Source organism: Varanus komodoensis, unplaced genomic scaffold (assembly GCF_004798865.1).
Source record: "Varanus komodoensis strain SLA01 unplaced genomic scaffold, ASM479886v1 scaffold5, whole genome shotgun sequence".
Taxonomy (NCBI): domain Eukaryota; kingdom Metazoa; phylum Chordata; class Lepidosauria; order Squamata; family Varanidae; genus Varanus; species Varanus komodoensis.
This window is the reverse complement of record NW_025336087.1, coordinates 25691434-25718763: the sequence shown is the minus strand read 5'-3', so window position 1 is coordinate 25718763 and position 27330 is coordinate 25691434. Positions and strand designations below refer to the sequence as shown.

Below are 27330 nucleotides of genomic sequence, written 5' to 3'. Positions count from 1 at the left end.
GTCTGAAATTCTGACACTCATTCCCTATTGACATTCCATTCTGTTTTTTAAAAGCACAAATGTACCTCCCTACGATGTGACTTGGCACACACTGTGCTTAGTGTACTGATGCATTAATACGTCAACTAGAGACCTGATCAAATGGCCCCGATCAAATCAGCTATCACAGGGGCAACTATCATCCAATGGGTTCTGTTTTCTGAAATGCACATGTTCAGAGGTGATTTCTTGCTTCATGAGTATAAGAGAGGACCACACCCTGAATACGATGAACCCCTCGGCTTTTGTTGCCGACATTCCCTTTGTCCAAAATAAAGTTTGTTCCTGTTGCTAAGATGACATCTCATCTGGTGTGTGAGGAAACAAACTCTTGCCTTTTGCAACAAGTCTTCAATTTGAATGGCTACCAAAGAACTCACCTTTATTGTAAAGAGTATCCTCTAGCTCATGGGTCCTCAAACTACAGCCCGCAAGACAGATCTGACCCACCATGGCCTTCCATCTGGCCCGCGCTGCCACACGCCGCCTGCATGCACACTTGCTGCATGGGCAGAAAGGCAGTGGCTTGCTCACTCGGAGACGGTCTCCAAGCAAGCAAGCTGCCACCACCTGCTTCCCATATGCATGTGCTTGCCTCTGTCTCGCAGTGCCGGCAGGAAGGTGGTGGCTCACTCACTTGGAGATGGTTTTGGACTCACTGGAAGATCTCCAAGTGAGCGAGCCACTATCACGCACGCCCGATGCCGCCTCATGCACGTCCGACAGCACCTCAGCAACCTGCGCCTGACGGCACCCCCACCTCACCAGCCCACGATGGTCACCACAGCCTTTCAACTGGCCCCCTATTGAAAAAGTTTAAGGACCGCTGCTCTAGCTGAAGGGCTGTCCAAATCAAGTCTGGTTATAAAGAACCATTGCGAAGAAGAGCTGGGCCTCCAGGCTACCCACAACATGGACAGCTAACTGAGCAAGGCACACAGGCAACTCAGTCAAAGCTTTCCACAGTATAGTGAGATGTACTGTATTTTTATTTAACTTTTAATACTTATTTCTAAATTGTCATCTAACATATGCATTCACCTATTCAAACTGTATGGAAATCTATACGATCCTTTTGGCTGATAGGTGCCCTCTTTTTTAGCAATCCGCAACTGGCCACCCTATCATAAGCCCTTTCTTCCATTAAAAAAAAATCCCATTAAAAGGACAAGACAGAGTCGCCGTAAGTTTATCTTTTGATTGGTTGTGCTAGCAGTCTTCCATCTAAAAGCACCCTCTCGCTTGACAACCCAACAAATAAATAAATAAATGCAATCCCCGCTTTTATTTTGGGCACACCTTAATACACTAAGATACAAACGACAAAAACAAAGGGATTCCCATTGAAGTGTCTGTGTGTGAGTGAGTGAGAGAGCGAGAGCCCAAGAAACAAGCTGTCTAAAACACCGCTGTTGCATTGCAAAAGGCGGTCCCAGGCAAGCACTATGCTGTGAACAGACTACATTTCCCAAGATGCCCTGCGGTACCACCACGGCGAAGCCGGAAGGAAGCGTTGGCAGGTGGCTTGGGTAATCGCTCCGTCGTCCGCGCAGGAGAAGCGTTGCCCGGTGTCGAGGCGATGGGGACAGTGTCCCTGCGGGCTGTTCCTGTGCCCTGGGCTGTGTCCTGGCGGTCCCAACACGTCGCTGGGCTCTGTAATTGTCGCTTTCAAGCGGGCTCGAGTCTGCGCCGAGCTCGCTAAACGAGTCTTTCGCTCCCGAACGCGTCGGCTTCGCCCGTCAGAGGCCCTGCAAGGCGCACAGTAACGGAGTCCAGAGACCCGCGCAGGTCGAACCGCGAGAGGAGGATCCTGCAGTTTGTAAATGGATGACACCGAAAAGTGTCAGAGGAAATAGTGAGAAATCCAGTGCTTAATTTCAAAAGAGAGGTGCAAGTGTCTGGCCAACCTCAAGCTGGCTTTTCTGAATAAGGGTAGGTTCTGGAATAACGTTTTCTCACCTGGTTGCCTTGGACTACACTTCCCAGCATTCTTGACTATTAGCTATGCTGCAAGGGCTCATTGCTGAGGCGAGGGTATTCTGCTCATGAAGTGAAGTGGTCTTACCTTCACATGATCCAGTATTAAGATGGTAAAGGGCCCTGGCTCAGAGCTTTTTCACACCTAACATGAGGGGTTTCAATCTTAAGCGTACTTAGTGGAAGTAAATTCTATAAAATCACTTGGACTTACTGCAGAATAAACATGCTTACGGTTAAACTATGTTTATGCCATTTATGCACATGCATAAAACACAGCTGATATATAATAGAACACAGAAGAAATCAGGTTTTATATTAAATGTACACTGCTTTATCTTTATTACATATGTGGCAAACTTATGGGAGAAAAGCAGCTCTAGTGTGCTAAGGACAAAAAGCTTGTAAAATGAGATCAAGACAAATGGTAATAACTTTTACTGTAGCTGTTACCTCTGATTTAAAGAAACAAAAGCTTATGAGCCGGTTTGTACGACAAAAAGCCTGCAGCGAAATGTACAAGGGCCCATTTTGAATTGTTAGTGCACAGCCATGGCTTGCGTTGGGTAGAACCTGGGGCTGTGATTTATGTGGTTCACTGATCAAGCGGCCCACTGTGGGTTAAACAGTCATCACATACAATCCCAGCAATAAATTTACATATTTGTATTGAATATGCAAATTCTATCCATCATATATCACAGCCTACTATTGCTTAAACAACCTGTGCTGGACTGGACCTCACTATGTTACAAACATTTGTGGAAGCAACTTGAAGTTCTGATGAATAACAGTTGGCCTAAGTCAGCGAGTTCCTATTAAAATCAGTGGTGCTCACTTATAAGTTGTTGTTGTTGTTATTGCTACTATATTTGTGTGCCACCCCATCACTCCCAGGGCTCTCTGGGCAGCTTACAATAGAACAAGAAAATACATATTCCATATAAATACAATAATATATTCAAGCAATACAATCAATTGATACAATATTTAACTGTAAGCAGTGCAAAATCAAAACAAAACTTAGTACAATAATATAATACATAATATTAGCAATACATGATACAATACATAATACATGATATCAATAAGATACAACTATAACTCCCCCCCCACACACACACACACACACAGCCCAATTACCCATCAGTATAGCCAGCTAAAGACACACAGTCATCCAGACCCATGTTGGTTATACCATGATACAGCAAGGTAGCCCAAATGGCCTGCAAGAAAGAGGTCTGGTCTCCAATGCCCCACCTCATGGTAGAGGCCTTGGAGATCAGGCCCCCTACCAAGTCATGTTTTAAGTGACAAGCAACAAACTTAATACAAAGAATCTTAACACAATAAAGTTATTGTCTCTGCAATGCCAGTGGGTCCCAAGTAGACCTATTTAAATAGATCTACCTTAAATCTGGCATTAAATCTGTCACTTGAAATCTTGTGGCTGTTCATTTTTATTGTTAATAGCCTTGACGGGTAGATTTCTATCAGGACTGGGGGGGTTGGAGGGGGGGGGGAGGCTATCCTTGGCCTTCTTGCCATGGTTCTGATAAAAATTTGCACCATCTGTGGAAGGAGTATGTAACTTTGCCTGGGGTAGGTCTGTCAAAAGTCATCCCACTTTCATGCTAAGTACTCTCCCTGGAAGACAAACTCCCATTGCCTCCAGTGGAAAGTTATCTTCTGGGGCTGATTACTGCTACAAGGGGTGGGATTACTTTCAGTACCATGGCAGAAAAGCCCTCACTGTGACTATGAGGAAAATGGGCAAGAGACAAGCTTTCCTCAATGTCTTTACGAGCTTGTTTTCCAGGGCTAATAGAAAATTATTCTATGAAAGTAGGATGACTTTTGACAACATTGCAGCAGAGGAGGCTGGTTCTTTCTTTCTCTCTGGATACTGTCATCTTGAAGAACCTCTTCATATCAGAGAGAGAAGGTTCCTTCCTCTTCACCCCGGGATACTGCTAGGAGGAACAAGGTGGAGGTAGATTAGGACAGCGAACTCTGTTAGGCTCATTCTGGGTTCTGCCAGCCCATTGTGGTGATTTAGTAACCAGAGACTTGAGTACCACTCATTTTAACCAAAGTTATTAAGCAGTCATTTCAAGGTACCATTTTTCTGGAAAGCTTTATTTCTGAAGAACAATTTTGAACTACAAACGACCTATCCGGTTCAATCATTTGAAGGAGTTTTGCAGTCCTTGAAATATGTTTAATATTCCAGCATAGTATTAGACCAGATATACATGCTATATCCTGACCATGCTTTGAAAAATTTATTAAGTTGTTAACCAAACAGGTAATGGCAGATATTCAAGGGAATCCAAAGCAGCAATTGATTTCTGAGCTTCATAGTATTGCGGCAGCTGGAGACAAGGCCAAACTTACTGCACTGCTCAGTCATTCTCCATCTCTTATCAATGAAACTGCTAAGAATGGTTGGACAGCCTTGATGTACGCTGCTAGAAATGGACACTTTGAAATTGTGCAGGCTCTTCTCGAAAGGGGGTAAGAAAAACATAGAAAACCGATTATTCATTCAAATTGTCTAAATATGTGTATTGAAAATTACAACATAATGGTTATATAGGGATAATTCTTACAGCTTTAATTCTGATACTGAAATATAAACTCTTAACTTCAAGCTTTAACATTAAAAGTGATACAAAAGCATAAATTAAATCAAATGGTCTCACATGTTTTTAGTCTGTGAACGTGTTCTCAGATACCTCCTCTGATCATTTGTAATCCAGGGACCAAGTGCTTTCAGGTAACCTCTTTGTTAATCACCCTTTTCTGACTTGATGTAATATGTAACTTTTCTCAAGGGGATTAATAAATGATTAACTCTTCAAGCCAGGCCTGGAGAGATTAAGGCTGCAATTGTAGTCATACTTACCTGGGAGCAAGTGCCATTGAATTCACTTGCACTTACCTCTGAGTAGCAATGCTTAGGATCAGGCTGAAACTGAGTGGAATGGGGCTTTCCCACAAATAAGTGCTCTGAGTGCTTAATTGCACACTTAGATTTTATTGAAATCCAGTGCCCCTTCTGTTTTAGGCTTGTACCATTTCTTTCACGGTAATCTTAAGCAATTCTGCTGAATCTCCATGAATTTTTCAACAATTTAGATCTCAATCTGACTTTGCCTATTATGTGCTGTTCTTAATAATGCTGTATTCTTTTAGCTCATTTTAGCTCATTGAAATGAAGTGCAGTGGTACCTCGGCTCACAGATGCCTCAGTTCACGACCAAATCAGGTCACGAACAGAAATTTCATAAAAATTTTGCTGCAGGTCGCAAACTCTGTATCAGATGACGATCGCGAGTGCGACCGCAGTCGTGCTGGGGGGGAGAGAGGAGATAGCCACCTATGTTCCCTGCCAAAGCCTGCCTGCGCCCACCTCCCCCGTGTACCCGCTCCCACCTCACCCCCACCACGCCCATGATTGCGCCCGTCTCCCCCCACCCCCCTGCATGATTGCTGGAGGAGGGAGATATCCACGATCTTTGTTGCTCTTTGTCATTTTGCTTCAGATTTTTGTGAGTAAAAAAATAGTTGCAGAACATTGACCCTTATGGGGAAATTTGACTTGGCTCACGACCAATTTGGGTCATGTCCAGAGTCCTGGAACAGATTAAGTTTGTGAGCCAAGGTACTACTGTATTAATGTTGGAACTAGACATTATGGGGAAAATTAGTGATTAGGGAGGAAATAATATTGCAACTCTGTTGGGTCAGTTATATAAGATATTTTCTAGAATCTAGAGAGATTTATAAATGTAATATTCTAGTATGTTGCTTGTGTATATTCTTATCAGTCTTCCTAAATATATCTTGCTGTTCTTTATGATCTATAAGAGGAAGTTGCAGTAGTTTAAAAAAATATCCCAACTGAGATTTCTTTAACCTGCCCACCTTTGCCATTTTAACTCTTGATAGTTTAAGATATCAAACAAAATAAACTTTAAGGCACCTAGTGCATTAAGAAGTTCTGTATAAATATATTGATCATTAACTTTTAATTTTCACTTTTTTAAAAGGTGTGACAAATCTGTAACCAATGCTTCAAACCAGACTGCACTGGACATTGCTAGATTTTGGGGATATAAGAACATAACTAACTTATTAGCTAATGAGAAGGATGAACTTCAGCCATTTTTCCTGACTAGTCAAGTCAGAGAACATGAAAACTATTTTTCTAGGGCATTTCTGGATAGAAAGAGTGAGAAAAGGGTAGATTCTAAATGGCTAAACTTGAAACAGAAACAACCAACTACTGTGTACATCCTCTTTTCAAATTTAAATCCACTGGTAACATCAGATGATGGTGAAGAGAGTTTCCACTACCCAAAAGTTAAACTTTGTAAGCTTTGCTACGAGGATGTAAAGGAATACCTGGGACAGACTGAAACCACCACATGGATTTTTCTTGGAGTAGAACTTCAAGTGAAAAGCAGCTTGCTTCCAGCACTGAATGTGAAAGATCCAAATGAAGATGATGGACTGATTGCTTGGTTTGCTCTCAGTATAGATGGTACTGCTGCTGACAAATTCATACAACAGCGTCAAGGCTGTTACTTCCTTCATCCACCATTTCCTGCACTGCTGCAGTTGTCTGAAAATGAAGCTGGTAAGGTCACCAAGCAGTTCTCCTTTAGATTTGGAACAAAAATTTCAGAGATTTTTTTTAACAGTGTTCGGTCACAGTATATTTCTTAGTGAGGGCTCTTTGGCATGGGGTTTGCTTATTCAATCACCTGTAACAAGCACTCACCTACATAATATCTTTAGATGATTGTAGGATAATTGTAGGAATATTATGATCACTGTGCTGACTGAAATATGTAGAAAGCAACCCACAAACTTGGGACTTAGAATATCTTACACCAACATTGGTTGTTATGTGCTGTCAGGTCTTCTCTGATTTATGGTGAGCCTATGCATGAATGCCCTCCAGAATATCTTCTCCTTGCTGGCCTTGTGTGGCTCTTGTAAACTCAAAGCTGTGGCTTTCTTTATGGAATTAATCCATCTCCTATTTGGCCTTCTGTCAGCACAGGTTGACTATTGTTTTCTTTGCCTTTTTTGGCCTCAACCTCTGGTTCACAAAACGTATTCTGGCATTGTTGTTTATTCTCCTTAGGAATTATTGCTGTTTATTCTCTTGAGGACTGATTTACATTGCTATTGACTGCTAGAAGTGTTCTAGTCCTCTAAACCACAGGCTTATGGATCCAGCATGTCTATGTTTTAGATCTGGAACATATCAGTGATTCTGCAATCTATCATGGTTGAGCTCTCTGAACTCCCATCTCATACTATACTTTTGATGTAGCAAGCCTCTTCCATTTCTACAGCGAGCAGCCAAAAGTAATGCACACAAAAGTTATGAGTTTACAAATGAGCGTGTAAACTTTATCAGCTTTAATAGCAAGACATAAAGCAGTTATTATGTGAATTTTCATGGTATATTGGAAAGTTGATGTTGCAATATATATTGACTCTGAGAGGGAATTGGTCACGCCCTTGATGGCTTGCTGTGATAAATTTGCAAGACACTTTGAAGGTAAACCTGCTTGCATCTGACAAGACTTAGAGTCTGCTATTAATATAGTTCTATTAAGGGTATCCAGGGCACTGCCTGGTCTAGATGTTTTTGATGACTTTCAGTTGTTGAGGCAGAAGTATACAAAAGTGCTTGGACAAGTTCAACCAAGCACTTGTGTTCTCAACCTCTTGACTTGTTTCCTCTAAAAAGGAAGGGATGGCCAATTGGTCCAAGAGATAGTACGCTCCTCCTTGAGAGAAGAGATGGTATCAGTTCCCATAAAGAGGCAGTCACCAGGCCACTCCTGATAATTCCTTCCCTGATCCCATAGATCCAGCTATAGGTTGGTTGCTATTGCCCCCTTCTTGAGCAAAGAGTTCACACATGATTGACAATCAGCTTAAGAAGCTGATTTTCTACACATATTTTCTATGAATTGACTTTCTAGATTTATTTCAATCTAGCTTTAAGCCAAGTTTTGGGATAGGAATCACTTTGATCCCCTTGGTGAATGTCCTTTCTGAAGAAAATGAGAGAAACTCTGTTCGTTTTTTTAGACCTCTCAGCAATTTTCAGTGCATTCAATCATGTTATCCTTCTGGATTGGTTGTCTAGGTTGAAATTCAGCATACAATCAATATTTAGAACAAAAAAATCTTGTGAGTTTGATAAGTCGCTTTATGTGGTCTTTTTTAAGGTGTTATAGCTGAGGCTAGATCTGTTCTAGCATGGGACAGCCGGTATCAATTCTGCCCAACGTGTGGCAGTTCAACTAAGTTAGAAGATGGAGGTTACAGGAAATCTTGCTTAAAGGAAGACTGTCGCAGCCATCAGGGAATTCACAACACATGCTATCCAAGAGTTGGTAAGAATGTTAAAAGACAAATTGCAGTTTGGTCCACCTATAGTATGCATTCTAAATTGTTAAATTATTCTGCATGTAATGCTTAGTCTTTACACACACGCATACACACACACACAAATGCAGATTGTGAAGAGCAGAGAAAGGGTTCCCTTTTAGTAAAACTGCATGAGACCTTAGTTTTCTTTTAATGCTTTATAATATTAAAACCAGTCAATTTCCATACTCTTGTACCAAAATTTGTGCTAGTGTATATTTACAAACAAAGTGCAAAGCAGAAAAGAGAGAATCTGACTTGAATTTTTGCTTTATACCAAGGATGAGAAGCATGTTGCCACTCCAGATAATGTCAGACTGCAGCTCCCCCTCCTATTTGTGAGCAAAGACTGAAGGATAATGGGTGTTGCAGTCGAACAGTATCTTGAGGGCCACTCATTCCCGCTTCACCCCTTGTATAAAATGATAAACATGGAAAAAATTCAAGTTTGATTCCCTCCTTGTCTTTTCACTGTATATAACAGGAAGCCTTGGCTTGCCATGAATGAACTGTGTGCTGGTTCAGAAGGTCCATTTGCTGTTCTGCTAGCACAAATGGGTAAACAAACCAGTAGTAGTTTGCTCTACATGGCATCTGAACTCAGGAACTTGGTTTGTTGCTCTCAAATAAGCTGGAATAAGCCAGGGTTTTGTTGTTGGTTTGTGGTTTGGTTTGGTTTGTTTTGGAAGAAGGAACCAAGTTCTCAGGGTCAGAAATCACACAAAGCAAATAATTTCCAGTTTGTTTACTCATGGTAGTGGGTGGAAGGTGGGGATGAACAGGCTGTATGCATTACCATTCAGCTCACTCGTGAAATCAGGATTCACCAGTAATCTGTGTAAATTCAGCCATTTTGTTCTCATTTCATGCCTTTTGTTAGCTGTGGCAAACCTTCTGTGGAGCACTGTAGGTGAAAATGGAACATAACTAAAAGCAACTTAAGTAAAGCAAATTTTTATTCCACTGTAGGTACTTTATCTTTTTTCCTTGATTGCTTATTTCTTTGCAATTTCTTTTAGCATAATGCTTAATTAAACTTTTGCTTTTATATCTTAATAATTCTTTTTACCTACTTACCCTGAGGTTGCCCTTACACTGCTTTAATTTTCTTTTATTTATTTTCTTCTTCCCTTCTCTCTCACAGTGTATTGAAGGTCTGTCCCTTTTCTTTCTTATAATGAGTTATTTTGTCTTTCAGATTGTGGCTGGTCTAGTAGTTCCTTAAACTTCGTCCTGAAGTTTAATTAGTGGTTCTTAAATATTGTGAAGCCCAAATGAAGGAAAAATTGTGGGCAGGATTAGATGTACAGGACCGCTGAGCCAACAGTTGGTATTCCTAGTGACGTTTCTTTAACAAAACTAGCAGTCAGCAGGATTTGAAATGCATGCTGGATGTCTTACAGCATATACAGGTCATCAGTCTTTGAAACTTATTTACCTAATGGGATGGTCATATCTGTCATTTTGACAGCAAGGGAGCAGAAAGGAGAGAATCCAAGGAGAGAGCTGAACTTCAAAGTATGAAGGAATTGCTAAGTCTACACTTTAAAATGGTGTCCTATTTGCTTAACGGGAAGATGCAACCATCACATTTTACACAATGTTGTCTCACTAGTTCTCTGCCCACCTCCTTTCTCTGCCTCCCACCTGCTTTCTGGCATAGTCCTGTTTGCTAAGGGTGGAATAAAAGGGGTGGGCAAATGTGGAAATGGTGAGAAGTCTAGCAGTTGCAGCCTTCCTCCGTGCCAAATACTCTTTTTTTTAATGAGTATCCTTTCTGGTTGAAGACCTGGAAGAACCTTCAAATGAGGCAGAGGGAAGCAGCAAAGACAGGTGTTCAAACAAAAGAGGGATGTGAGAAGACATTACCAGAGCAGATGAAACAAAACAAAAACAGGAAGCGAAAAGAAAGTCTTGATCTCTTCAAAACATGCCAGTAGTGTTGCATATAATTAGCATTGGGATATATTATAACTGGAGAGGCTGTAGTAATTTAAAGCAACTTTCAGTTTCTGTTGTGCATCTTCAGCCAGTTGTTCCTTGGTGTCATCAATTTTGATATTCATGTATCAATGGACAGCTGTCCATGTGTACACCAAGAACATCCCACAACAAGTGGCAAACTTACTGCTCAGCTTTTCCACATTTTTTCTATTGTCAAGAGACCATTTATCTCCCTTTTAGATTCTGAGATGAACCACTCAATACTGCTATCATAACAGATTAAACTGGAATTATAGAACAGTTTTGAGCAAATAAAGAGTGGTAGAAAAAACTACAAGTTCAAAACTATAGCAAGAAACCTCATTGGTCAGGCCAAATGGCCTCATTTGTCAGGCCAAAGCTCTACCAAAGGAAAAAATTGGTTACAGAATGCCATCAAGGAGGACATTAAATAATAATTGTTTTAATATAGTTCTGAACACATTATAGAAAAACATTACTGGGACATTCAGACACATCAGTAAACTATGTTTTGGCTTTTCGGGAGATCACATACACAGAGTATATCACAGAAGTGAGTACACCCCTCACATTTTGTAAATATTTTATATCTTTTCATGTGACAACCCTGAAGAAATGACACTTTGCTACAATGCAAAGTAGTGAGCATACAGCTTGTATAACAGTGTAAATTTGCTGTCACCTCAAAATAACACACAGCCATTAATGTCTAAATCACTGGCAACAAAAGTGAGTACACCCCTAAGTGAAACTGTCCAAATTGGGCATTATTAGCCATTTTCCCTCCCTGGTGTCATGTGACTCATTAGTGTTACAAGGTCTCAGGTGTGAATGGGGAGCAGGTGTGTTAAATTTGGTGGTATCACTCTCACTGTCTCATACTGGTCACTGGAAGTTCAACATGGCATCTCATGGCAAAGAACTCTCTGAGGATCTGAAAAAAAGAATTGTTGCTCTACATAAAGATGGCCTAGGCTATAAGAAGATTGCCAGGACCCTGAAACTGAGCTGCAACATGGTGGCCAAGACCATACAGTGGTTTAACAGGACAGGTTCCACTCAGAACAGGCCTCGCCATGGTCGACCAAAGAAGTTAAGTGCATGTGCTCAGCGTCATATTCAGAGAGTGGCTTTGGGAAATAGACATATGAGTGCTGCCAACATTGCTGCAGAGGTTGAAGGGGTGGTGGGTCAGCCTGTCAGTGCTCAGACCATATACCACACACTGCATCAAATTGGTCTGCAGGGCTGTCATCCCAAAAGGAAGTCTCTTCTAAAGATGATGCACAAGAAAGCCCGCAAACAGTTTGCTGAAGACAAGCAGACTAAGGACATGGATTACTGGAACCATATCCTGTGGTCTGATGAGACCAAGATAAACTTACTTGGTTCAGATGGTGTCAAGCGTGTGTGGCGACAACCAGATGAGGAGTACAAAGACAAGTGTGTCTTGCCTACAGTCAAGCATGGTGGTGGGAGTGTCATGGTCTGGGGCTGCATGAGTGCTGCCGGCACTGGGGAGCTACAGTTCATTGAGGGAACCATGAATGCCAATATGTACTGTGACATACTGAAGCAGAGCATGATCCCCTCCCTTCGGAGACAGAGCCACGGGGCAGTATTCCAACATGATAACAACCCCAAACACACCTCCAAGATGACCACTGCCTTGCTAAAGAAGCTGAGGGTAAAGGTGATGGACTGGCCAAGCATGTCTCCAGACCTAAACCCTATCGAGCATCTGTGGGGCATCCTGAAATGGAAGGTGGAGGAGCGCAAGGTCTCTAACGTCCACCAGGTCCATGATGTCATCATGGAGGAGTGGAAGAGGACTCCAGTGGCAACCTGTGAAGTTCTGGTGAACTCCATGCCCAAGAGGGTTAAGGCAGTGCTGGAAAATAATGGTGGCCACACAAAATATTGACACTTTGGGTCCACTTTGGACAGTTTCACTTAGGGGTATACTCACTTTTGTTGCCAGTGGTTTAGACATTAATGGCTGTGTGTTGAGTTATTTTGAGGGGACAGCAAATTTACACTGTTATACAAGCTGTATACTCACTACTTTACATTGTAGCAAAGTGTCATTTCTTCAGGGTTGTCACATGAAAAGATATAAAATATTTACAAAATGTGAGGGGTGTATTCACTTCTGTGATATACTGTATTCTCTTTGAACTGAGCTTAGAAAGTTTCATAAGCATAGTGACCATTTCATCTCAATGCACAAAACTCTAGCTTGTGCAAACCAAGATCGCAAACCACAATTTGAGGCTAAGGTATGCTGCAGTGGGCTGGGACTACCGGAGAATATCAATGACTATTCTCAACCTATTTCTAGTGAAAACATGGAGTAAAATAGCTTCTTATGTTCAAGAAATGAATAAAATGGAGAGGAGAAAGAAGCAAAATGGAGAATTAAATTTCAAACAGAAGCTGGAAAAGATACTGTCATGACACAGCTATGAAGGAAGCGGAATCTCACAGTACTTTGAACTGTGCATAGCATTTGGAAAAATATATGCATTCTACTGGCCCATTAATCTGTGGCAGGAAAGAGCTGAAGGCGAGAATTCTTGCTGATTAAGTCACTGCTTTCTGTTGGGTGTGTAACTAGGTCATTCATTTTTACCAAAAGCATGCTGCAGTTCCAGTAATTTATCTCCTGGGTTTCACTTTTGGTCTACATAGGTATATTCCTGCAAGGAATCTGTTTTAAAGAAAGAGGTGAATGAATATTTTTAAAGAACCTGCAATAAGATTACTAGCTACAGGGCTTCTAGAGAATTGAATGTCAAGCTTTTAAAAAAAGATATGAACGCTAAATGAGAGTAGGTACATTTATGCTCTTTGCTGTCTTTTGAAATCATTTTAATACCCTGTATTCCAGATCCTGTAGTGATAATGCAAGTTATTCATCCAGATGGTAACCATTGCCTTCTGGGAAGAAAGAAAAGATTTCCCCCAGGCAAGTTCTCTTGCCTTGCCGGATTTGTAGAGCCTGGTGAGTGTTCTTGTACTGTATTATGCCATTTTTTTTTTCCTTTTCTGGGATATTGAATTTAAAATTACTGTTTTGTCCTTTGATCTTTGAATAACACCTGTTCAATTTGAACTTTGATCTGTAGCAAACTGTACTGCTGTGTACAGCCACTGGTTAAAGATGCATTATTGCCAGTGTGGTGTAGTGGTTAAAAGTACAGGACTGGGACTCAGTCATTGAGCCAACTGGGTGATTTTGGGCACACAAACTCTCAGTCCAACCTGCCTCACAGGTTGTTGTTGCAGAGATAAGACTGAGAGCAGAAGAATGATGTAAACCACTTTGTGTCCTTAAGAAAAGAGGCATAATATAAATGTAGTAAATAAAATAAATAGCAACATCAGATGTTTTGTTTGTACAGAGTACTCTGGTGTATTCTCCCTCCCTTCTTGCCTTTTCTCCACATACCCTCTATCTGCTGTTCAGAGTGGGAGGTGTGGCACAAGAAAATACATAGGAAAAGGAAATCAGTGGAAATTGCTTTGTGCTCCCTTTACCTCTGCAGGATTTCAGCTTCTTATACAGATGGAAGGACTTCATCCACAAAGGGAAGGACTGCATGAGAGGCAGTGCACCGTCTTTCTCTCCAGTTCATTTATGACAATCCATGGGTTTTTACATCAATGGGTTGTCATTATGTGCTGGCCAGGTCTTCATTTTAAGCTAGCCACTATCCTGCTTGGCATTCCCAAGGTCCGTGTGGGATTGATAAAATATATGCTTTTTCACCCAGGGCTTTTCATATTCACTTCAGAATTGGGCTGATATCTTTCATGTGCAACGGACATAAATAATAGAGCTTTCCTCAGCACTTTGACAACATGCTCTCATGATTTTAATACACATTGCCTATAATATGTGATGGTTTTGCAAGTGTGTATCACTTGAAAAGTGAAGACCGCAACACCCAAGACCTGTTCCTAGAATTTCAGACAAGGAATTCACTCTGGATTCCCAACAAAGGGGTCCCCAACATAGTGCCCACAGTTACCCTAAATTTGTTTTATATTTTCTGCCTTTTTACTATATGTATATGGAGTTTTATTAAATGAACACAACTTTCTAGCAATTATATCTAGACCTCAACAAAAACAGACCAAAAAGCCAGATAAGTATATATTTAAAGTTGACATCGGTATGCCACCCATTTGTATAGCAAAAGGTATGTTGCATTATAGGAGCTGAGTGTTTATTCTTCCAGTTTTGTAATATTAGTCTTTTATCTGTGAAAGAGAATCTCTTTTTCCTTTCATTCATTAGTTTCCATGTAATAAGCTGATAATTTAAATGAGCATGTCCATCATCGCCATTATTGGACATTATCAAAGAAGCCATTATTGGACATTATCAAAACATAGGTTTAAAAGAAAGATTAGCTGTACTGTTCCACTAGAGCCAAAGTAGACAATTGCTTACTTTTTGCTGAAGAAGATGCAACCTAAGCTCCATAGATGTGACAGGCAGGTGCCAAAACAGCAATCCACTAATTAGGTGAATTGTGATGCTACCCACAATGGTTTCATATGTTTTCAAATCTGGTGCCTTCCAGATGTTTTGAAGTTAATTTCTCCAGTCCACATGGCTGATGGTCAGGATCAGTTGTACTTCCAACTATCTGAAAGCCTCTAGGCTGATGTAAAGGTTTGTGGCTGTAAGGATTTCAGCAAATTCAGGCATGGCTTTCTCTTCTTGAGGACTGAAAGGAAGCTCTTCAGGTCTCTCAGGTTCAGAACAACTGGAAGTGAATTATAATTATTGCATTGGATAAGCAGGCTAGGCAAAGGAACTCTTACAGCTTTCTTCACACCTTGGAGACCTTAATTGCACTGCTGATTAATACTAAGTACACAGCACTGCAGTGCTGTATGAGCTTCATTGGTTGCTGGTCTATTTTTGAGCACAGGTCAAAGTGGTGGTGCTTGTGTTAAAGTTCTGTAGCTGGGAACATCATTCTGCCTATGTGTTGAGCTCATCATTTGAAGTTTTTCAGTGATGGTGACTGTTTATGGAATTCCCTTCTCAAAAAGGCTCGCCTGGTTCCTACATTGCCATATTTCTGGTGCAAGTGAAGATTTTCTTCTCCCACCCCTCTCCCCCTCACCCTTAGTCCAAGTCAACCCAAGAAGTGGAAATGGATTAGTCCATCATAATCATAGGATATTAAAGTTGGAGGGGGTCATGAAGGCCATCAGGTCCAACCTGATGCAGAATACCAGTGTGCACCATCCTATTCAGACTGCTGTTTCTCTGCTGCCAGTCAACATTAGGGCAAATAGGTTGTCTGTTGGCTGTTGGATCCAGAATATGTCAGCACTGGCAGCTGCCTTTGGTATAATCCACAACATCATTCTTCCTATATGCAAAGAGTGGCATTTGTGGCAGGCCACAATTAAACTTACCATGGCTTGTTGCTTGTAATATCTAGGAATAGTGATGAGCTTGAATATAATTCAATTGATTCGCTGGGGGGTGTAACTAGCTGGCTGCTGGTGGGGAGGCAGCAGGACTTCAGCCAGGTAGATGGGTTGCTACTACTGGCAGAATGGGAAAGAGTCAGGGTTGGATATCCTAGCTCCACACTGCTGGAATGCTCCATATGAGCCTGATTTGGGTCCTTCAGCTGTAACTAGTCCTGGAGCTAGGTAATTAATCTCCCATCTCTCACTTGGGAGCAGGTAAGTCTGGGATTTTAAATGCTGGGATTATTTGGGCTGAAACGCTGGTGGAACACACTGGCCAGCATGTGCCAGGGAGAGATTTGCCCATCCACTTCCCTCTTACCCCACCTAGGATTGCCCCTTTGCTGTCCATTTTAAAGGGGTATTTGAGACCTCTGAAGGTTCAGTTCCTGGATTTTGTCTGGATCTCTGACTTAGCCATGCAGAACATGGCTAAGGGGTATTGTAATATACTGGGATATTGTAATATTTGGACACATTTTAGATAATACTTGAGAATATATTTTTTCTGTATGTGAAAAACAACTGCAATGTGCAGTGAAAGCCTACAAAGATAAATTAGTATCTCAGGAAAGCGCTGGCTAGCATTGATGTTAACAGCCCAAATTTTAGGGGGGATGGGAGTGGGGGATGTGTTTTCAGGGTGGATATATTGTCTGCCTTTATTTGTTACACTTCTGATTTGTGCTGCCATCTGCAGATAACTGTGGATAATTGTTCGAAAAAGTTTCAAATCTTTTGAGATGCTTCAAAGCACAGCCTGTAATCCTTGCATTTTCACTTAACTGTGCTTTCCTTTCTTTGATTAGGTGAGACAATTGAAAATGCTGTTCGAAGAGAAGTAGAGGAGGAAAGTGGAGTTAAAGTGGGCCACGTTTGGTATGTCTCTTCTCAACCATGGCCAATGCCCTCCTCCCTAATGATTGGATGCATAGCAGCTGCAGTGTCTACAGAAATTAAAGTTGACAACATTGAAATAGAAGATGCCCGCTGGTTCAGTAGAGAACAGGTAAAGTTCAATTTAATTCCCTTTTCTTATTGATTGCCCTCTGACTGTATTGGTTACGGCATGCAGTATGGATGTGCTGTTTCCAGGCAGACAAATGAGTCCTCGTACTTTCTTTATTGTACAGTGATTACATTGAAATTGAAAATTATGTGTTGTTAAAAGAATTGGTATAGACAGTTGTTCCTTTATTGAGCTTACAGTTCTTGCCAATAAGTTGCTTAGATACATTGCAAAGGTAAGTGTTAAAAGTACATGGCTTTCTCTAGGTGCTCTGCTAGTCCTACTCAGTTTTATTTTATCTGCTATTCTGTAAGAAAGAGAATAGTCTTTCCCTTGCTGAGCCTCTGCTGCTTGAAGGCCTGACATCAGAACTTCCAACATTTCCAAAGATCTGGCAGGTTCTTGTCAGCAATGCAGAAATAACAAGGCAATTCCTTGCCTTTCCTGCTGTCGCAGGGGTTTTAAAAACTCGGGCACAAGATTCCCTCCAATTGCAAGTATTAGAAGGGAACTTCTTTAGACCAGTTCTTTGTTGCTGCTGTTGTTATGTGCCATCAAGTCATTTCCAACTTAGAACAACTCTATGAATGAAGGACCTCCAAAATTTCCTATCCATGCCCACCCTGCTCATTTCTTGTGAATTCAGGGCTGTGGCTTCCGTTGTGCAGTCCATCCATCTCCTATTTGGTCTTCCTTTTCTTCAGCCTTTGACTTTCCCTAGCAGGATTATCTTCCCTGGGGCGTTTTGCCTTCCACAATGTGCCCAAAGTATGACAGCCTCTGTTTTATCTGTTATGATTCAGTGGAAAACGCTGACTGGATTTGATCTAGGACCCACTTTTTCATCTTTCTGTCAGTCCAGGTTATTAGCAAATCTCTCCTCTGGCATCATGTTTCAAATCAATTTTCTTCCTGTCAGCTTTCTTTCACTGTCCAGCTTTCACACCCATACATAGTGATTGGGAATACAATAGTGTGGATGATTTTGGCCTTGGTCTCCAGTGAAACACCCTTATATTTGATTATTTTTTTCTAGTCCTTCATTGTTGCCCTTCAAAGTCTCAGTCTTCTTCCAATTTCTTGGCTATAATCTCCAATTGATGACTGAGACATGGTGTGCAAAATCTTTCACAATTTCGATTTCCTCGTTAACAGTAAAGTTCTGTAATTCTTCTGTAGTCTTGAGTTTTTGTTTTCCTAATATTGAGCTGAAGTCCTGCTTTTGCACTTCTCCTTTCTCACTTTCCTCAGGAGTCATTTCAAGTCTCTTGAAATGCTTTCTGCCAATAATATGGTATCACCTGCATCTCTTTCATTATTAATGTGTCGTCTAACAATTTTCACTCCTCCTTCTGATTCTAATCCAACTTCCCATATGAAACATTCTATGTACAGTTTGAACAGATAAAATGCACTCTTGTAAACCATTCCCTATGGCAAATCATTCTGTTTCTCCATATTATCTCCCGACAGTAGTTTCTTGTCTGCAATACGGGTTATGCACTGGGACAATCAAGTGCTGAGGCACACCCATTTCTTTGGATGGTTCCTTTGGCCACTTTGTATTTGTGATATGATCTCAAGTGCTTCTTTTTTCTTTTTTGAGAATCTAGCTTGAATGTCAGGCATTTCTCACTCCACATAAAGCAATATTTTTTGTTGCAACACCTTGAGCATCACTTTCCTTGCATGGCAAAGCAATGCAATGGCACTTTGGTTGCTGCATTCTTTTGCACCCCCTTTCTTAGGGACTGGATTGTATGTTGAAAGTTTCCAAACTATGATCCATTGTTTTGTTTTCCATATTTATTAGCGTACTTTTGTTAGGATGTGGACCGATTCAGCCTTGAGAAGAAAAGACTGAGGGGGGACATGATATCCCTCTATAAGTACCTCAAAGGCTGTCACAAAGAGGAAGGTCAGGATCTCTTCGTGCTGATGCCAGAGTGCAGGACACGGAATAATCAATTCACGTTCCAAAAACCCAGATTCAAGCTAGAGATCAGGAAAAGCTTCCTCACTGTCAGAGCAATACAACAGTGGAACCAGCTGCCTGGAGAGGTGGTGGGCTCTCCCACACTAGAGATATTCAAAAAGAAACTGGACAGCCACCTGAGTGGGATGGTGTAACATGGTGTTCTGTAACCACAGGAGGTTGGACTCGATGGCCTTCATGGCCCCTTCCAACTCTACTGTTCTATGAGTCAGTCTTTGCAGCTTAGAATACTTGTACTGATATCCTGTCTACTCTGGGTGCATTATTCCTTCCAAGTGCTTTCAAAGAAACTTTTGCTTCACTTTCTAATAGTACAAGCTCTCCTTTATAGGATTCATCTTTGAAAGAGTCTGTCATTCTTTCATCTCTTCCTAAATTCTTTCCACCTTCCCTATATTTTCTTCTGGTCAAATAGCATGTCTCCCATTTGTCTTCTTAGCATTACTAGTCTAAGTTTGAATTTCCCTTTGATTCCTTGGGTCTTCTAGAAGAGGTTTCTTGTTTTTGCTGTTTTCTATTTCTTTCCACTGGGCATTGTAATAGTTCTTTTTGTCTCTAAATGATAGTCATGGAAAAGTTGCATTCAGGAATCTGACCCTATTTCTGCCAGCTTTTGCTTCTCGCCTGTCCTTGCAACTGTAAGTGTTTCTCCTTCTATCTATCTAGGCTTTTTTTTCCTTTATTTTTGCTACCAGAATTGTCTTTCGGTATTCTTCCCTAGTGAGGTCTCCTGTTTCAGTCCTCAGTTCTTTTGGCTCATGCTCAATAAATTTGAGTAATGCAAATCTGTCCTTCATGTGGACTTGAAATTTTTCAGGAATCCTATTCAAGCTGTATGCTGGCATTTTGCTTCTGTTAGTGATCTTTTTTGTCTTTACTCTGATACCAAGAATTCATGGTCTCTGCTGCAATCTGCTCCTGGTCTTGTTTTGGCAGTGAGAATAGTTTGGCTCTACAACTTTTGATTCTGTTTTGTTTCATACTTTTGCATTACAATCTCCTAGAATTATCAGCAGGTCTTGTTCTGTTGTGTTAACTATTTGTTTTTGAACAAATAGATAAACGTTTTTGATTTTTTCTTCAGTATCTGTTCTTGAAGCATAGACTTGAATGAAGGTTATATGTTGAGAGGTTTTCAAAATTCTGATTGCTATTATTTGGTTGGATTTTGCATTATAGCCCCTTACTGCCTGTGCTACATCTTGCCTTAGTGTTAGAGCCATTCTATTTCTTCTGAGCATTTTTCTTTTGAAATTCCAGAGTAAAACAGTTTGTGTTTGTCTGACTGAAAATGTCCCATTCTATTCTACTTTATTTCATTCACAGCAAGTACTGCTGTGTTTAAGGAAATTCCATTTCCTGCTTTAAGGTTTCCAGTTTGCCTTAATTCATTTTGCTCACATTCCAAGTGGATGTGTTGCTATCAGACTTTCCTTTCACCTCTGTGCAGATCAGGCCCTGTACCCTTTCAGCTTTGATCTCGCTGCAAGCATGTGTGATAGTGCTATTCAGACTTGTCCTTTGCTTTTCCCGAGTAGCTCATTGAGTGCTGTCCAACCTGGGAGTCTCATCTTCTGGTGTTATCTCTTATTTCATTTTTGATTTTTTCCTCATAATGTATTCAAGGTAAAAAGATTCAGCAGTAATTTGCCACTGTCGTCTTCTGTGCAGTACTAGCCAGAGTTGGCTTGAGCATCATTGCCATTGTCTGTAAAAGATCCTCTGCCAGTGCTTCCTTCAACTGCTTCTGCTGCCTTCAGAAGTTTCTCCACCCTCATCACCATTAAACATATTCATTCTCTCCTGGGCATGTGACTGTTCATCCCAAAGTGGATAGATGCATCTAAGTCTGGAGACTCTGCTTTGATCATTTCGCCTTGAGTGACCTGTTTGGAGACCAGCCTAGTGAAACAGACTGGTCTCCTGATGGCATTGTTTACAGCTTCTCTGACAGTCTCAAATGTTAAGAGGTGGGACCAACTCTTAATCCTGTGTTGGATGTGTGATTTGAGGACTGAAAGGACCCACAGCCACTCCCTCTACATCTCAAAGTTTATTTTCCCCATCCCCAGATTCAGAATACCAGCTTTGTAGAGGGAGCCACCGCAGTGATCTCCATGGTGCCTCAAGGAAACCAGAAAAGAGGCTCTGAAGTTAGAAATACATATACCTCTTTAGAGGAATCTTTACACTCAAATCTGTGACCAGAAGGATGCATCCCCTGAGACCATACAATTCGCCCCTAAGAGATACAGAAAAGGTGGCTTGATCATCTTTATAGAAGAAGAAGCCCCATTTATATAAAAATATTCAGGTTTATGTGGTTATTTTAGTTTGCAGTTTTCATAGGTTAAAAGAAAGATCAGATAAATGCAGGCATTTTTAAACTGTTAATCTTTCCCCCGCCCACGTCCACTGAGAAACAAAATATAGTAAGTAAACATATGTTGATCAGTTCCAACCCCAACAAAAGCCTATGGAGCAATGTTAATATATTGATATTTTCAGGAAAAGGTCATGATGCTTTTGGTCTGGATTTTTCACCAGTTTTCAGAATCTATTCAAATGTAGTAACATTTTACAAAAATAGTGAACTTGGACAAGAAGAACAGCCTTATAAATTTATGAAACAAGTAAAGGCTGGACTTTTAGCATGCTTCCCATCCAAAACAGTTGGGTACTGAATGTAGTAAAGACTTCAGGTTGACCATTTGTCTGATGAATTACACAAGCCCTATGTTGGAGTTAACTAGCTTGAATACCATATTTATATGTTTCAGGTTGTTGACATTCTCAATAAAAGGAACCAGAGTGCTTTTGCTGGACCACCACAGCAGACTATTGCACATCAGTTGATGAAACACTGGATTGGAATGAGTGCTAATCTTTAATTCCAATGAGTTGATTGTCTATTTGCACCATAGATGTAGTCACTTATATGTTAAATGTAATTAATCAGACCATTTTTGTGTGTGGCTATCATTTTGGACTTTTTAAATGTTATTCTTCTAAACATATTTGCACATGTGAGTTTTTCATAAATTTCTCCAGGTGTAATGCTGCCCAGATTCAAGGAAAAGAACTTTCCCTGTGTGATTTCCAATTGCACTATCACATCACCTTGGTACAGTTCCTCTTGGTTTTATTCTTGCCCAGTATACTCGTAACTGTCTGATTTAACTTTCTAAGACCATTGCTTTCTTGCCTCAGAATGCATCTTCTCATTCAGGATGGCTGCAAATAAGTGAATTCAGCCAAATTCCTCAAAACCTTAGCAAAGGAAAATACCAACCTGAAAGAAGAGAACTGCACATATAATTGGCACATATATACTTGCATTTCAGGAGTGGATTTTTCCTGTGAGAGAAGAATTGCAAAGAAAAGATAGCTTATAATTCATCAACTGTCTCCTCTATCTTCTCTGGTATTCTAAGTTTTCACAAAACTTCAGTCATATGTTGCTGTAAAAGCTACTCTAAAGTGATTTCTTATTGGCCAGGTTCCAATGACACAACAATCTACCATGGGTACCAGCCGTAGTGGTTTGTTTTATCATCTGAAGCCAGCACAGTTTTTATAGGGTAGCTTTTTTGGTTTTTTGTTTTGGATTTTATTTTTGGTGTTTGGGGGGTTTTTTACGGTTTTTGTGTTGTTGTTTGGTTTTTTGGATTGTTTTTTTTACAAGCACATCCTGAGAACACATGCCTTGTTTTATGATTTTTCTTGCCCATGATGGGTTGTATCATCCAAACCCAGCAGGGCAGTTTTGTCATGGGTTGTTGCAATCTCCTTCCAAGGTGCTCATGAACAGCAAAACTCCCATTAATTTTTGTAATATCACCAATGACCGCCCTTCTGCCAGTGCCAAAACAGAACTTGGAAGGGTTACCATTTGTTCTTCAACCTGTTATATTTTTGGTGATTCAGAACTGAAGTTGGAGTTTTCATGGGTTTTGAATATTTTTTGTTAGTCTTGTGCAAGTGTGCACTTACAGCTGCCACATACAGTCTCTCTGTGTCAATTTCCCTTTCTGTTTCAGCATTCATAGGGAGGGGAAGGTAAAATTGAATATAGGCTAATTTGCACACAGTTGTGCAAGGAATTAATTTGCCAAGGAACATATGCCAAGCTATTGATTGAAACAAGGTGGGGAACAAAGAATAATAATGGGGGGAGAATAATATTTCCCACCTGAGAATGTAATCCTTTAGATTTTAACAGCTGAACTGCTAGTTCTCCATCCCTTCCACCATCCCAACCCTGAGTCCCCAGCTGCTACAAAATGGAGATTTCCAGATACCCTTTCTTTAAAAGCAGTTTTTGCTTCTTGGCCTCTGGCCTTTTAATAGCCCTGGCATTGCAAAGCCAGCCCTTAAGTTTTACACACATCTACTCAGAAGAAAGTCCCACTGGATTAATTGGCCCATATTTCTAGCCATTTCCTTCCCCTTGCCAATTGGCAGTTGTATCATTTTCGCAGCCAAAGCAACTGTCCATTCATGTTTTTATTGTATTATTATTATTACAAATGTATAAGAGGGCAAACATGGCTGAGTGAACGGTATACAATTTTTTATATAAATACATCATAAAATAAATAAGATCTGCATACAAGTGATTAAATATTTGCAAGCTGTCTGTTGTGATAATCTGTTAAACATCTTATTTTGCCTAGAATGATGCTTGGTTCTAGCCTAAGTTGCTTTTTAAAAGTGATTAGTATAAAGAAAAGTGTAATTCTCTTTTCTTCTGTATCTTTTAAAGTACATGAAGCAAAAAGGTGGGTGCTGTAGGCTGATTAAAGGGGACCAGTCCTGATTCTCCATGGAATTAAATATACTAATAAGATTCTGGGGCTTAAAGGACAAAAATAGAAATGAAAAGAAGTAGAGCAGGCCAACAACACTTAACAAGGCTTGTCTAGTCTCTTCTCTTTGAATGCCAACTTTTGCTTTAGCCTTCTCGGAAAAATAGAGAAACTTTATATAGAATTTGCACAGGTGAGTTGCTTAACTTTTTTTTTCTGGGGGCAGGATATCATCTAGATCATTGCCATAAATTTGATGTGCTTTTTCTCCTTTTCCAAGCAGAAGGATAAAATACGCTTGTGCTGTTTTTAATAAGTAGGTGACATAGAAAAGGGAAAGAGGAAGAAGAAAAATGGTTTTTAAAAGTTTTAAGCAATGTTCCCTGTTTAGTTGAATGTATGGCACCTCGTGCATCTATATTGACTTTGCAAACATAATAATTAGCCCATAGCTCTGTACACCTTGCATATCTACTAGGCATGCTAGCAAGTTAAAGTTGCATATACTGAAGGAAAATGATATTTAGCTACTAGCTTCTGTAATTAATATAATCATATTCTTTTGCATGTTGTTAGCCAAACATCAGCTAAAACTGATGCAGTGAGAGAACTTAGCCTTGATTGTTCCTATGAAATTAACATATTATTTACTTTAATAAGAAACTCTGTGGTTATTATTACCCATTCATTTGGGAGCAATTATTTATTATTCTAAAACTGCAGTCCTATATATCTTTAATTATGTGAATAATTCCTGTTAAATTCAACTGGGATTGTATTTCACAGTACACATGCAGAGGATTATGTAGTACATCAAATTCTGTGTAATATATGCCTCATGTTTTCGCTGTATTTTGATTTTACAGCATCTTGTTTGACTTAAAATTTTGACAGGTTTTGCATTTTAAAAATATTTTATCATACTCATTTTCTTAGAACAAAATCTTACTGATATCAGTGCAATATACTTCTGAATCAGTGTACCTGCAGTCATGGGTTTACTTCTTCCCATGTATTTTTACTTTGAAGCATGTATGTACATTGACTCTATGCGAACTGACTTTTAAGTAAATCAGATTTACATTTTGCTAGTCTTAATGCATCTTCAGATGATTTACCTCTGGAGAAACCTCCAAATTCATTTCAGATTGTGTTTTGGATGAAACTTGGTGATTGTTTATGAATTAAAAAATTCAAAATGAAAAATTTTTGCTCCATGAATATTTGCTTCCAATTCTTCTATGTTGTCTTTTATAGCAGTGCTTAATACTATGTTTTCCTACCACATCCCTGACATGTTCTTATACGCACAATTTCTTTATTTATTATTTATTAAAACATTTATATGCCGCCCCATTCGCCGAAGCCTCGGGGCAGCTCACAACAAAAAGTATGCTGGGATTTTCCTCTTCCTCTGTCATATCTCCCACTGTCCAGATGATTCTGCAATACTGAAGCATGTTTTCAGTAGGCAACAGGCTGCAGGGGATGGGAAATTGGGGGCTTGTGGAAGACAACATCTGGATCCAAGCAATAGTATTTTTAAAATGAGAATAAAAGAGTATAACAACTGATCAGCATTTAATTTCCAGTTAATTAATGTATTGGGTTTGAGTATGTTTGAATTTCATCTCACAAAAGAACTCATGGATAGTCTAGATATAATGTGGGGTTCCATGTTCAAAACTCCTTAATTCTACCTTTTACAAAATGCAGCCACAGAGGAGACTAATCTAGATTCTTTGGAATGCAGGTCGTCCCTTCCCAATGTACCATTTTCCTGCTGTTTTCCAAAGCTGTTTTTGCCCTGATTTTGGGAGGGGTGTGTGGGGAATTGTTCCAGAGCTGGCTGAATGCTAGTGGGATTTTAAAAAGGAGAGAAACAATATTGCTAACAAGAGGGTACTCTCTCACTACTGTAAAGGTTTCAGTCAGTTGCCCTGTTGATTAGTCTGTGTATTGCTTGGGAAACCAGGCCAATTCTGAAGGAGATTGAACAGACCAGTTGAAAGAGCTGTGAAAAGTGGAAGAAATAAAAAGTAATTGAGAGTGGTAAATTGGATTATATGAAGCTTCCAAATTTCAGGTGATTTTTGTAGGCATATTATTTGCTCCATTCTTGGCTATTATATGACTGGACTTGGACCTTGTAATGGAAGAAAATTACTCTTGGATGGAGAAGCAACTTTTCTTGCAAAATACAGGTTTAGATACTATGGTCAAAATGCTAAGGATGCTATGAAGAGCAGCATTTTGGGGAATGTGCTATTACAGCCAAAAGGTTATTCACTATAAGAGAAAAGGTAATAAAGTTTAGTTCCATGTTTGTTTTGCTTCCCTTTTCCAACCTTTCTGTCTTTCCCTTGCAAGTACTACTATTTCTCTGGTAAATGCAAACTTGCTTTACTTCTGGTTTCTATAATCATCCAAGCTATATGGCTTATTTTTGTCAATTCTGCATGAGTGCCTATTTGTATAAAGCTAAGTTAGTTATCCGCAGTTTATAAATAAATGAATGAAGTCTGTGTTTTTTTAATAAAAACATTACTGTGCACATCATACAAATTTTTAAACATCAGTTCAAATGAGTTGCAAAAAAGTAATCTTCCACATGTGTTACTTGAGGAGTTATAAATATACTAGATGCTTAATCTGAATCCATCCAGAATGGTGTTACTTCTTTCAGAATAACCTTGTAACACAATCGCTATTTCAGTATGGCACGGATCTAATCTTGTAAACAGCTGAGCACTGATGCCATCTTTGAGTCAAAGGAAGTCGGGTGTTTGGTATTTTCCAGGTTTAGAAGGGCTTGAGCTTACAGTCTTCATTCATTCAGGTAATCCTTACTGAAGTCAATGGGACCATTCATATGCCTAAGGATTGCCAGATCAGTGTCACTCCCATTAGAATCAACATACTTTAAAGAGAAACCTGCAGCACAGCACGTAGTGGAAAAAATTGAAGACATCTGGTACAATCTTTTTTAAGAAGGCTGTGCAATACTCCTTCACGTAGCAATATGGTGGGGGAGAGTGGATGCGGATTTCCAATGTGTACAACGCCATTAAGGTTTGATAGTCTGCCATGCTAGCAAGCATGTTGCTTTTTAAGCGCACACAACTAACTGCCATGCATTTGCTAGCATTTGTTCTACAGGGGGGTGTCTAAAATAACATTTAAGGTATCTGTTTTAACGATGTTTAAACATTTATGAACTGTCTTTAAGGAAAACTGACAAGGTAGGGTACAAAAATTAAGACTACACAATCAGTTATAAAAATAAAAACAAAAAGTAACAGAACTATTGTCATATATGGAACAGCACCCAATAAACTTGTAACTGACTTATAGGCCAAGATAGACAAAATACTACAGCCCACTCAGGAGTGCAGTGAACATCCTTTGGGGCAGAGTTCCATAAATGGGGCCAGTACTGAGAAGGCTCTGCCTATGATGCCTGCCAGCCTAATTGTTTTGGCAAGTGGGCACACAAGTTGGATCACCACTGTTTGTCTCAGAGTGCAGACAAGTTGGTGTACATGAAGATAATCTTAGGTAATTCTACCCAT

The 27330-nt window shown here is 40.0% G+C and overlaps 1 protein-coding gene across 3 annotated transcripts; it reads left to right on the top strand.

Moving 5' to 3' along the window:
• The first annotated feature begins 1610 nt into the window (after positions 1-1610).
• On the top strand, positions 1611-24964 carry NUDT12 (nudix hydrolase 12). 3 transcript variants are annotated; one of them, XM_044446602.1, is made up of 7 exons: positions 1611-1971; positions 4325-4533; positions 6072-6661; positions 8277-8444; positions 13334-13447; positions 16755-16954; positions 21731-24964. In XM_044446602.1, exons 2-7 carry the CDS (start codon positions 4328-4330, stop codon positions 21839-21841), a joined length of 1389 nt encoding a protein of 462 aa, XP_044302537.1. In that variant the 5' UTR covers positions 1611-1971; positions 4325-4327; the 3' UTR covers positions 21842-24964. The 3 variants fall into 3 exon arrangements, with proteins under 3 accessions (XP_044302537.1, XP_044302538.1, XP_044302539.1); XM_044446603.1 differs by having other exon boundaries at positions 4310-4533; XM_044446604.1 differs by lacking the exon at positions 8277-8444.
• Positions 24965-27330: the final 2366 nt, after the last annotated feature.